Source organism: Lupinus angustifolius, unplaced genomic scaffold (assembly GCF_001865875.1).
Source record: "Lupinus angustifolius cultivar Tanjil unplaced genomic scaffold, LupAngTanjil_v1.0 Scaffold_3_52, whole genome shotgun sequence".
Classification (NCBI taxonomy): domain Eukaryota; kingdom Viridiplantae; phylum Streptophyta; class Magnoliopsida; order Fabales; family Fabaceae; genus Lupinus; species Lupinus angustifolius.
In genome coordinates, this window is record NW_017716868.1 from 15,310 (window position 1) to 28,618 (window position 13,309).

General features: G+C 33.2%; 1 protein-coding gene across 1 annotated transcript; it reads left to right on the forward strand.

Annotated features, from left to right (window-relative positions):
* Positions 1–445: 445 nt before the first annotated feature.
* LOC109337240 (triacylglycerol lipase SDP1-like) lies at positions 446–4,851 on the forward strand. The gene is made up of 3 exons (XM_019574165.1): positions 446–2,582; positions 3,272–3,415; positions 3,716–4,851. Exons 1-3 carry the CDS (start codon positions 1,164–1,166, stop codon positions 4,646–4,648), a joined length of 2,496 nt encoding a protein of 831 aa, XP_019429710.1. The 5' UTR covers positions 446–1,163; the 3' UTR covers positions 4,649–4,851.
* Positions 4,852–13,309: the final 8,458 nt, after the last annotated feature.

Here is a 13,309-nt window from a genome sequence, read left to right on the forward strand (position 1 = left end):
CTTACCCTAGCAGTAATCTAAAAGTTACCCTTTGAACATTTATTATTTTATATGTTGTCTTCTTTTTTTTGTTATTGTTGAAAAACAATAAATTCATAAATTTTAAAAAGGTTAAACAAATTAAAATAATAATATTATTAAAAAAAATCTAAAATCAACAAAAACAACCCGATTATACGTGGATAATATAAATTTAAAATATTTTCTAAAAGAATCAACAAGATGTTAGTCTAATTGTATAAGAGCCCACTAAATCCTAAGATCAAAAATTTGATCCCTAAAAATGATATTTATTAAGATAGATAACCAAAAATCTCTAAATAGATTAGCTTCTTACAAAATAAAAACAAAAAAAAACACTTTCTAAAAAAGGACGTGAATAGCACCAATTTTTTTGAAAGATAGAACAAACATAAACGTTGTTGTGAAAAAGAAGTTAAAGAAACAAAGACAAAGCTAAACGTGTCTCCGCATATCATTACCTCATTCTTCAACACCCCAACGTTTCTTCATTTCCATTTTCATTTTCATTTTCAATTGTTGATTATCATATATTTCCCAATTCTCCTTCTCCCTAAGCCTTGTCTTCTTTGGCAGGCTTAGAGGGAAGGTTTTCTTACCCCTTTCTATTCTTTTTCCTTTTCTGCAATCATATTCTATATAATATTCATATTCTAGTCTTACCCTTTTCATATGTTTCATCTGGGTCTCTAATCTTGTTGCAAAAAAAATTATCTTTTTCCGATTTGGAATAGAAGATTTGATTTGATTTCTGGGTCTTGATTCAAAATCTTGTCTTTTTCATTCCTTTCAGACGTTTGCACCATCTGGGTTTCGAGCTAAACCTTTTGATTTCAACACTTATATACTCCTATGTTGTTGTTGCTGTTTTGATTTAATTTCTCTTTAGTTTGGTCCTTGTTTTCTCAATTATTCATTAATTTATACATTTAAATTTGGAGTGAAACATATAACTATAAGTTATTCATTGTATGATATCTCACTGTAAATTCAATTCCTTTATATGATTTTATTTTAGTCTACAAGACTAACCCATTTGCCAAAAATCCATCTTTTCTTGTATTAAGTCTTGTAGATTACATAACCTCTTTTGAATTTTCACTTGTGAGAAGAGAAATATTTACTTTGTGTTTGATCAAGGCATGGATCATATAAGTAATGAGGCCCGTGTTGATCATTTTCCGATCGGCCCTTCAGGCATTCTTGGAAGAACAATTGCTTTCAGGGTTCTGTTTTGTAAGTCTATCTCACATTTGAGGCATCAGATATTTCTTGTGTTATTGGATATCTTGCATAAGTTTAAGAGAGTTTGGGCACCCGTTATATCATGGTTGAATCCAAGAAACCCGCAGGGGATATTAGCAATGATTACAATAGTTTTTTTCTTGTTGAAACGGTCCAAGGGTGTAAAGGTAAAGGCTGAGATGGCATATAGGAGGAAATTTTGGAGAAATTTGATGAGAAGTGCATTGACGTACGAGGAATGGGCTCATGCAGCTAAGATGCTTGATAAAGAGAGACCGAAGATGAACGAAGCAGACCTTTATGATGTGGAATTAGTGAGGAACAAACTTCAAGAGCTTCGCCACCGAAGGGAAGAGGGATCTATTAGAGATATAATATTTTGTATGCGTGCTGATCTTGTTCGAAATTTAGGTAATATGTGTAACCCTGAGCTTCACAAGGATAGGCTTCATGCTCCCAGGCTAATCAAGGAGTACATCGATGAGGTATCAACTCAGTTGAGAATGGTTTGTGACTCTGATTCAGAAGATCTTGCATTGGAAGAAAAACATGCTTTCATGCACGAAACTAGACATGCTTTTGGGAGAACAGCTTTGCTGTTAAGTGGGGGTGCTTCACTTGGAGCTTTTCATGTCGGTGTAGTTAAAACACTGGTAGAACATAAACTTCTGCCTAGGATAATTGCTGGTTCAAGTGTAGGATCTCTTATGTGCGCCATTGTTGCCACTAGGTCTTGGCCTGAGCTTCAAAGCTTTTTTGAGGATTCCTTGCAGTCGTTGCAGTTTTTCGATCAAATGGGTGGGATTTATACGGTTGTAAAGAGGGTCACAACGTTTGGTGCAGTTCACGAGATCAGACAGTTGCAAATGTTGTTGAGGCATCTAACAAGCAATCTTACATTTCAAGAAGCGTATGATATGACTGGCCGGATTCTTGGGATCACAGTTTGCTCCCCAAGAAAGCATGAACCTCCGAGATGCCTTAACTACTTGACTTCACCCCATGTTGTTATATGGAGTGCAGTCACTGCTTCTTGTGCTTTTCCTGGCCTTTTTGAGGCTCAGGAACTGATGGCTAAGAATAGAAGTGGAGAAATTGTTCCTTACCATCCTCCATTTAATTTGGGTCCTGAAGAAAGCTCTACACCGGTGCGCCGATGGAGGGATGGTAGCTTGGAGATGGATTTACCTATGATCCAGTTGAAGGAGCTGTTTAATGTCAATCACTTTATAGTTAGTCAGGCCAATCCTCATATTGCACCACTGTTGAGATTGAAAGAAATTATACGAGCTTACGGAGGTAACTTTGCTGCCAAGGTATGCCATGGGTTTGGACCTTTACTGAAGCACAATAATACATACATATGGATGTGCCTATTTACTTCCATTTTATGCATTTGTTTCTTAAATGAAGTTTCACATTTATATGTATTCATTTCCATTTCTTATATCTTCTTAAGCTTCTAGATTTCTATGATTACTGATGGATGTGATAATGTGTATAGTTGTATGTCTGCTTCTCTGAGTCATGAGATAGCATGCACTATATACTTATTATATGTTGGACAAAACTGTGTGGACGTTATTGCCTGTCATGTTCCACTCCCCACCAACTTCTAGAGTATATTCATGTCGCGAAATGTGGATGACTAAAAGAAAAGAGATCTTTGCCGTATTATTCGTATTAGCATACAACATAAACATGTCCTTGTTAGTGGTTTAATTCTATAGGCAGGTGGTTCTTTAGTTTCTTAGTGCCATTGCTTTTACTAGAATTAGTGGGTAGAGTAACAAGTTCACTCTTTGGAATAAGCTATGTGTTGCAATATTGGTAAGTTTTTCAGGAATATGCATTTGTTTGTAAACTAAGCATGGGCATGCCTTCCAATCTGAATATTAGCTGCATATAATACGTGTTACCTGTTGGATGTCGTAAGCTCCTGCCATCATGTTCTTAATATGCAATGATATTACGATAATATTTAATGTGGTATTTGATCCTGTAGCTTGCTCATCTTGTGGAGATGGAGGTCAAGCATAGATGTAATCAAGTACTCGAACTCGGCTTTCCATTAGGTGGACTTGCCAAGCTGTTTGCTCAAGACTGGGAGGGTGATGTAACAGTTGTTATGCCTGCAACTCTTGCTCAGGTATGAGCCGAATCACGTTTAGATAAACTAGTTTTTATTTGTAGAAAAAAACTTCAACTAGATATTAATTTGAAGAAAAAAGTGTTGGTGATTATTGAAAGTTTCAGTGTACCTCACAAACAAATTGGAACAATTTGATATGTTCTATATCTTAAAATCGGAAAAAAAGTTTCGGAGAAAAAAATGTTACGAAAGGGTTAGGAATATATTTATGCATCACTTATTCATTTATTTGGGATGATTGAGTAGAATAGTGATTAACTTGTGTATATTGTCTTTTCTTCCTGTATCGTGCACCAGTACTCAAGAATTATACAGAACCCTTCTTATGTAGAGCTGCAAAAGGCGACTAACCAAGGGAGAAGATGCACCTGGGAGAAGCTTTCGGCCATAAAAGCAAATTGTGGAATTGAGATTGTTCTTGATGAGTGTGTTGCAATTCTCAATCATAGGAGGAGACTTAAAAGAAGTTCCGAAAGAGCTGTGGCTGCCACTTCTCATGGTCTGCCCAGTGCTGTTAAATTCAGTGCTATAAGAAGAATACCTTCGTGGAATGTCATTGCTCGAGAGAATTCGTCAGGCTCCCTTGATGACTTCATTGCGGATGCTTCTTCCACATTGCATCAAAGTGTCAATGGTTACGGAGCCGCAAGTAAAAACTGGAAGTCCCACCGTAGCGTACACGATGTAAGTGACAGTGAATCCGAAAGTGCAGAGTTGAATAATTGGACCAGATCGGGTGGGCCTTTGATGAGGACTGCTTCCGCAGATACATTCATTGACTTTGTCCATAACTTGCAACTTGATACTGAACTAAATACTGGCACGGTGGATGATGCTAACCCTCATGATTTTCAGTACCGTAATCCCAGGCTCACAACACCAGATAGGAGATCCGAGAGCGCAGAATCTGTTAATAAGGAAAATGGCAACAGTGTTGTGACGAATGGATCTAGCATAATGTTAACCGAAGGTGACCTTTTGCAGCCCGAAATGATCCATAATGGAATTGTGTTTAATGTTGTCAAGAAAGAAGAATTGACATCTTCATATAGGAGTAATGATTATGATAGTTATAACAATGAAGTTGCTGAGTCTGTCCAAATTGACTGTCCAGGGAAGGAGTTCGACGCAGCTAGCTCAGCTTCTGAAACTGGAGATGACGATTCCACAACGGCTAAGTCCTTAACTGAAACATCCGACTATAATGCCACAGATCATCATAGCGAATAATCGGATAAGGGTCAGAGCCTTTCTGAGAGTTAGCTCCAAACTCGAAAGATCTTTTTCCCCCTTGGTAACTTCAATACTTGGTGCTATAGCTATCCAGATTGTTAATAGTATGAAATATTGTATTGTTCTCTGTACATTTTCTGTGGGAATATAACCCATAATTTGGGTTACTCAGAAATGGAAGGATTAAAAAGAGGGTTCATTTACATGCATTACACTACTAATGGACTATTGCAGCAACCATACCATTGCATCGAGACCTACCTTTAACCGTAATAATCGATTAATACAGGAAAATGTAGCCGGAATTGTAGTCACAATACTATTGCCTAGACTATCAAAAGCAATTGCGGACCCATCATCATCTTCTTCTATAAGTTACAATTACCTCGCTTATAAAATAGAAAATTACAATTACCTCATTTTTCTAGGAAATTAGTGTGATTCATATCATTCTTTAAAAATAGATAAGTAAAATGATAATATAAACCTTAAAGAAAGTATGTATAATTTTTATAAAAAAGAGAGGTGACGAATATAATTAATCAAAATTTTAAAGGGGTGTCGCTAGATCTTTTTCCCTTCATAAATCAATGATTTTAGTAACATGACATGGGAAGGGTTAGTTTTTGGCTAACAATGTATGAACAAAATAAATAATTGATATATGGTACTCATTAATCTTTGGAGTGACCAAGCAACACTAGTATTTTACTTCAACATAATCACCTTCAGAACATCATGCACTTTTGGTGCTATAAATTTAATGTTAGAAAGAGATGTTTCTTAAATAAGTCATGGAGAGTAAATAATAATTAAATATAAATGATAGATGATACAATAACAGTATATAGAACTTAAACATTATCAGTAAATATATGTTTTTCTCAAAAACAATTCCATTTGCAGCATGGTCTCATCTTATACCTTAGTATACACTCCAATTTCATTTTTCTTAACAAATCACCAATCTCTTGTTAAAGAGGAGAAATTACAAATCACCAATTCCATTTTTCTTTTCCACCGAAGGTTACGTCCAGTACTCTTGCAACACAAGAGATTTTCCACTAAATATTATGAGTAGTAATTACAAAGTCTCACCCGAGATCTCTAAGTACCTTATCCACTCATTAATATTTATATCATTGGAAAATACTTTTCCAAGTTACTCTATCCCCTTTCTATTCACACCTTGTGAAAGAAAGTTTATTGCAATGAATGAAGAATTTCAATAATGACTTTGGATTGCCTTTACAAGTATGAAATATTATAACACTTGCAATCCAATCAACTCTCTTTTTATACTTAGTAATAATGTTCAATAGATTTGTAAAACTTTGAATCAATTACTTTAAGTAACTCAGAAAAATTCTCTTTTTGAAATTTTAAAAACTTAGTGCAAAAGTGCAAAAAAATAGTGAGAGAATTTTTCAGAGCAGTATGAGTGTTATAAAAAAGTTGTGTATTTATGTTGTGAGAGTTAGAGTCTTTATATAGACTTTCCAAACTCCCATGGTGCCTTTCTAAAAGTGTAGGAGTTGTTTGAAGTGAAGAGATTTCATTTGGAGTGAAAACATTTCGTTTTGAAATCTGAAATCTCATGTAACAATCTTCAGTAATCGATTACTTACATTGGGTAATCGATTACCCAAACATATTATTTAAAAACGAATTAGAGTAATCGATTACACCATTTGGGTAATTGGTTACTCAACTTTTGTAAAACTGGTAATCTGTTACTCAAAGGCAGTAATGGATTACTTTGAACAGTTTTAAGTTGGATAACTCTTTTTCTCTCACATGTAATTTGTTACTTGAATGAAGTAACCTGTTACACATTATTTCAAAAAATGTTTCAAGTATTTTTAAAGTGTTTCATTATTCTTTAAAAATGGTTTGAGCATTGCTACTTTGCATAACAAGAAGTTTTAGGATAGAAGTACCTATAGAGATTTAATCTAATTTTTCTTGAAGCTTTATTCTTCTTTGTCTTCATAAGTATTCTTCCTTTTCTTCTTTTTGGTGATGTTGATGTCTTCATTAAAACCGTGTCAAGGTCAGGAACAAAGATCTTCTTCACATAGGTCTCTCTCTTTAAGATGTTTCATGCCATTGCCCAAAATATGCAAGTAGACTATCAATCACTCCGTCTCTAGGATAAAGAACTCAATTCTATATTATCGAATACTTACTGCACTATAAGAATCGATCTGAATACACTTACCACAATATGACTAATAATGTCAATTCTCGAAATACTCAAAGTATAACTACTCGTGTCAATTCTCGAAATGCCCATGGTATGGCTGTCTGTGTCAATTCTATTTTCTCACAATCTGACTACTAGTGTCAGTTCTTGAAATTCTCATAATTTGGTTGCATGTGCCAATTCTTAGTGTCATGGAAAGAAAAATATAGAGGTTTGCCAGAACTGAGTCGACAAAGTTTATGAGGGACAAAGAAGAAGTAGAGTAAAACTGTACTCAACTTGGGACAACAAATTATGAAGGGAGAAGACCTAGATTTATAGCATAAGGCCTCTAGCGACCACCTTCATCTGATGACCTAGATGGGAGATGCATCTCCAACAACCACATGATCCACATCACCAACGGTCATGTCCCCAACGAGAATATCCTTTACTCTCCATAACTCCTACAACTAATGTGAGACTTCGATAATTTTTCATTTTACACCCCTCAAAGCTCTCAATTAATGGCCACATTAATATGCATTAAAACCATGAAATTTCCAACAATTTGTTTGTGTGTGCCATAATGTGAGGTACTAACTTATGGTTTTACACTGTCATGAAATGTTATTCAATAATTATATTTGTATGCATGTAAGTACTTGCAATAAATTGTTAACTGTTTTATGTGCTCAATGTTTGTGGTAAGATTGTAATTTGGAAATATCTCAATTGTAATAGTCATACGGGTGATTGTTGTATTGATATGGAAAATACATAAGTTGATTGTTATATTGAGATGAGAAATATATAAGTTTGAAATTGGGGTTTGAGTGGACTTGAGAAAGTCATAAGTTAGTTTTGAGAGAGGTATGATAAACTTTATATAGAGATTAATAATAAATATTAAGTGTGAGAATGAAAAATCAATTAATATATAGGATTAAGAAAATTAGTGACTAGTATGTGAGGAGTACAAAGAAGAGCAGAGTGAGAGTTAGTATTTTGAGAAAATAAGAAACTATATTCTTGTGTTTGTGTGTAACTAGAGATAAGAGCTCTAAAACATTTTGCTAGATAAAAGATAAATGTCCTTAAGTTCTCTTGGTAGTTAATGATGGACAATGGAGTTGGTTGAGAGTCTATGTCTAATCACACACTTAAAAGTAAAGTAATATTTGGGGCTTCGCCTCTTGATATTGGATCACTAAGTTAGTGTCTTGAGCTTGTCCTAAGGACATGACCTAGTAAAAATGCATTGGGACTGAGACAACTAACTTAGGTGATGTTCTTTGAAATATTGGACTTGTTGAGAGCTTATAGCTAATCACTCACTTGAAAATGTAGTGATATTTGAGGCTTTGCCCATTTATTTTGGATCACTAAGTAGCGTATTGAGCTCGTCCTGAGGACATGGCACAATAAAAATGCATTAGGGCTGAGACGACTAACTTAGGTGATATTTTTTGAAATAAAATAAGAGAGAAAACTTTGACTAAAGTACTTAATATTCTAACTTTGGTTAGCGTACATACATTGCATTCCTGTAGTTGGAGTTAGAGAACATGAAGAGATAAGATGATAGAAATATCATTGTAGATTTGGATAGTGGCGATAACACCAATGATTCGTCAAGAAGCCTTGAAGGAATTCTTAGGTGGAATGGTCCACCGAGGGTGTAGTCTTATAAACCATATGATCAAGATAGTTCTACATACAAACTAAGCGATTTCTTATACCCTTGCGCGTTTCATGATTGTTAGAGAGGATTCTTGAAATGGACCGAGATTGTATTGAAAACAATTAATATTGTTACTTGTTATTGTTAAGAAAATATGTATTCTTGGTTGCTTCCCTCTCGGATCTTTGTCTTCGGACATTATGATGGAGATTGGTTGGTTGACTTGCATAAGCATTGCATTAAAGACTTATTAATTAGGATTTGAATATCCTATCATATAAGACATCATTTCATGTATCATTTGCATATATTTGACATTGGTTGATTATATTTGTGTTATATGTTGTCTTACTTTAATGTTATTATCTACCTAATTCCACGATACGAACACTGTAGTTGCTTATTGGTTATACTTTCATAATTTAAAAAACATAATTAGTAAACATACCACTTCATCCTATGGTAATGAATTAATATCTTTTAAGGTGTATATTGTTAATCGTAGGGATCGAACATCCACTTTTATTTTCATAGGGACCAACTCCCTATTGATGAATAATTTTCATTTAATAATTTTAGACTATAAATGGAGGAAAACAATAGCCATGATATATAATTTATAGTTTTGTAATCTTTAAATGACCATAATTACTGAAATAAAGGTTTGATTATTGTTGTTATATAATCCTTATATGACTCATTTAAAGTTATGTTTTTTACATGGAGAAAAAATAGTTTCAACTTTATTTAATAATTAAGAAGTTAAATTCATCAATTTATAATTTCTTCGTATGTTATCGATTTATATTAGCCCAAAAAATGAGGGGTGTGGAATTAAAATTAACTATTTGGAGAAATCATGTAATTAAATTAGATAAAATGATATATAAGTAAAAGCAATAAAAATATATGATTATGAGTTTAATATCTATGAAATATTGGTGTAAGTTTTTCACACAATTAATATATCGTTGGAAATAACTATAGAACCAGATCATATACACTTATCTTACAATTGACATCATTTTTATTGTCATATTTCAAAACACTACCCCATCATGTAAACAAATCCCCCTTGTCATCCTTCCATCACCATTTTCACATAATAAAGATTAAACCAAATTCCAATGGAGAAAAATTGTCTTTACCAACTTCAAAAAAACCAAAACTAAACCTCTTGACCTCCCTCCAAACTCCATAGCCACCACCAAACAACATGAACACCATAACTTTCCATGTACCACCATTCCAGAGTCATTAGCCTTAGGCCTCTGTCACTAATAATTGTACTTGTTGATGTCACTCCACCTCCTTCATCCATGTGCGCAATTGCACATGCTTCCTTCTCAGTTCGTGATCGTGTCATAGTCAACCTTCTTAAGCATCATGGACCTAGATATGTTGCCTTCAAGTAGCTTGCCATCGTGTGACTAGTGACATTGTATTTCTGTGGTCGAAGTTTCTTCTCCTTCCACATGGACTTGTCTAATATTAAATTGGTTGTCAAAATTAACTTACATAGGCGGTGAAAGGAGTATTTGAATATTTGTTTAATGAAATTTGTAGAAAAGTACATATGAAATAATAATGAATATAATGACATTAATCTTAAGATTAGACTTGAATATTCACCCTTTAAAAATCCTATATTTTCTAACTTTTAAGAAAATGACTAAACATATGAATTTCTTAAAACTGGTTCTATCTGTTGGGTCCTACAGGGCTCTATAACTCATCACCTAGAGGGGATGAATAGGTGATACGGTACACAATTAATGTTGCTCGATAAACAAATAGATTATGCAAATTCACTCACTATTTGATCGATTAATACTAGCTATAATCGATTAACTAGTTCTGTAGATAATCAATTAACTAAACAACCTAATCGACTATTTAGTTCTTGTTCTAAGAAAAATAGTTTTCTTTGATTTCTAAGATTATCAAGATTCAACTAAACTTATATGCGCTTCTTATAGATGATTAAGAACAGTAAATGCATAGAACAAAATATGCAAATAACTCAAAATGATATGCATGTCAAGTTAAGTAAATCATGTAATACGAAAATATAAAGAGTTAAGGGTTGAGAAGAATGAGACACGACTTTTATCATGGTTCATTTGTGGGTCCACTCGTAAACTACATTCAGGCCTCCCTTATGATCTTGGGAGATTTTTCTTCACTATGAAAATTATTTGTTCTTTTACAAATAAACTTCCAATACAAGAAAAGAACACATTGAAAATTTCTTCACTTTGGTTTGACTACTCAACTTGCTTACTCAGATACTCACACATTTCGTGACACTAGCCCCAACCTCTGTTTCGCTTGAACCAAGACCTCTCACTCCCGTGAATGCACCTACCTAACTACAACTAGGATTTTCCCAAACCAATTCTCTTTCAATGCTGATACTAAACACACCAAGATAATGTGTTGTTGCCTTGCCTAAAATCTTTCAAGTTATTGATGCACCTATATGTGCAGAATAATCACTCTTCTAGAATCTAAGAACACCTCTACAAATCTCACAAAACAGATTATAGAAAACGTGAGATGCAAGGTTTCTTTTTACAAAAGATTTTACAATGAAGCTCTTTGGAGATCTTTCTAAAGACTCTCCATTTTCTCTTTTTCAAAAGAACACTTTGAAAATCTCTCTAAAGATATGAAAGTGAAAGAGCAATGATTTTCAGAATAATGTGAAATTTGTTTGTCGTGTGTGTTCTAACTTCTATGAATGCATGTTCATGTATATTATGAAGCAATATGAAAAACTTGGGTTAATATACAATTCTGTTTTCTTCAGCAGTTAATCGATTATCACTAAATTTAATCGATTAATGACTCTTTAAAATACAAGAAACCAGAAATTGTAACAACTTTTAATCAATTAAACTCATACTTAATCGATTAACAGGTTCCCAAGAATTTAATGCTTAATCGATTAGAATATCTCTTAATCGGTTATTGGTTTTACAAAAAGATTTTTCAATGTTATATGAACATCCTACATGATTTGTAAAAGTATGACGCATGACTTTGAATGATGTATGATTTAAAACTCTTTTTAAATGCATCAAAAACATATGATCATGTATGTATGCATGTGCATGTAAATCATGTATATATGCATGTAAGTATCATTTTGGTTATAATTGATTTTATCTTGTGAGTCTTCCATTTGGGGTTCCTCCTAGCCTAGACTATTTCTAAACAAGCATCTTAAGACCTAATAAAGATAAAAAAACACTTAGCCTCTAGATCTTCTTGAATAATTTATATTGTGTGAATCTTGAGTCTTGACTTTGTTGTTTGTTGAATTATTCATCCCTTGAAGCTTGTCCTTGATATACAATCTTGATTGTCGAACATTGTCTTTATCAAAACCTTTATCAACTTTTATCTTTTTCAAAATCTATATAATACATACTTGCATACACAATCTGCCCATTCATACATGCTTGCATCTTCACTATCTATCAATGACTAAATAAAGAGATCAACAACATAGCTAATTACTATCAATGCCTTGAATTATTAATCATTAAATCATAATAAATTTAGCTATTTAAGACTAGTTCAACTAACTCTATTCTTAGAATTAATATCCCCGGAACCAATTCATTCAACTCATTAAAATTGTTATATTGAATTAATATTATCAATGCCTTAAACCAATCTGTTACGCATTCAAACTTAAAATCATAATTTAGTTGATTATTATAAACAAGCGCTAAATAAAATAGCAATCATGAAAACAATGAAATAACAATGAATTTATATAAAATAGTTATATTGGATTCATCATGTTCAAATAGTTACATTTAATATCAAAGATAAAGAATTTAGCTCATTATCCTCATGGGAACCAATGGGTTGAACATGAAGATATTAATGAGACAATAACAATGAAAACTCTAACAGAATATATACAGTGGATAATAATTGCTCAAACTTGCTAAAATTTATGAGGAGCAATAACAAAAATGTAATAACTAAGAATACATAAGGGACACCAAATTTTCTAACGTGAAAAACCTTCCCAATGTGAGAAGTAAAAACCATGAGCACAAATCAGTTAATCAAACCCCACTATGATCAAAATAAGAATACAAGTGTATCTCCAAAGTACAACACAAAACGTGCTTAAAAATAGGGCATATAACAAAACAACAAGCTTGAAAATGAGAACACAAAGTTGCAGAAAAAACTAGAAAACAACCACTATTATAGCTCATTTTCTATCACCTCAAATGACTTCTCACCGATCCACCGTTCAGAATGAAGTACCAGAAGATGTGAACATGCTGTCCAAATTTCAGCCCGATCCAACAGTGATCCGAGACGAAGTCACAAATTTTGCACAATTGCTATGAGTTCTTGTAGATTGAGTTCTTTCCTCTTCTCTCTCACTTTTCTATTGTCTCCTTTTGCCTAAATTAATTTCACACACTTACCTTATCTGACCCATATCCATTAGATTAAGTGAACAAGTGAGCTTTGCCCAATTGGGTCTTTCTCCACATAGGAAGGGAGCCCAAACCCAACATATACTTCTTCTCATCTCTTGTGCCATATAAAGAAGATTGTTTTGATTTTCCAACATATACTTTTAGATGTCATATCTATAACGATTCAGCTTTAATTGACTTTGGATTTTTGTTTTGAGTTTGAATTTTTCACTCATCTTAGTGAGCCTAGTTATTGAATTGTTAGTTGTATTTGAAATGACTTATAAACAATATAATAAGGATTATTCAACTATTTAAAATAATATGAATAA

What these genes read in the sequence shown, in the direction of transcription:
- LOC109337240 (XM_019574165.1), top strand. Translation starts at nt 1,164, where the DNA reads ATGGATCATATAAGTAATGAGGCCCGTGTTGATCATTTTCCGATCGGC. An exon ending in GAGGTAACTTTGCTGCCAAG is followed by an intron (nt 2,583 to 3,271) that starts GTATGCCATGGG and finishes TTGATCCTGTAG; the next exon opens with CTTGCTCATCTTGTGGAGAT. An exon ending in TGCCTGCAACTCTTGCTCAG is followed by an intron (nt 3,416 to 3,715) that starts GTATGAGCCGAA and finishes ATCGTGCACCAG; the next exon opens with TACTCAAGAATTATACAGAA.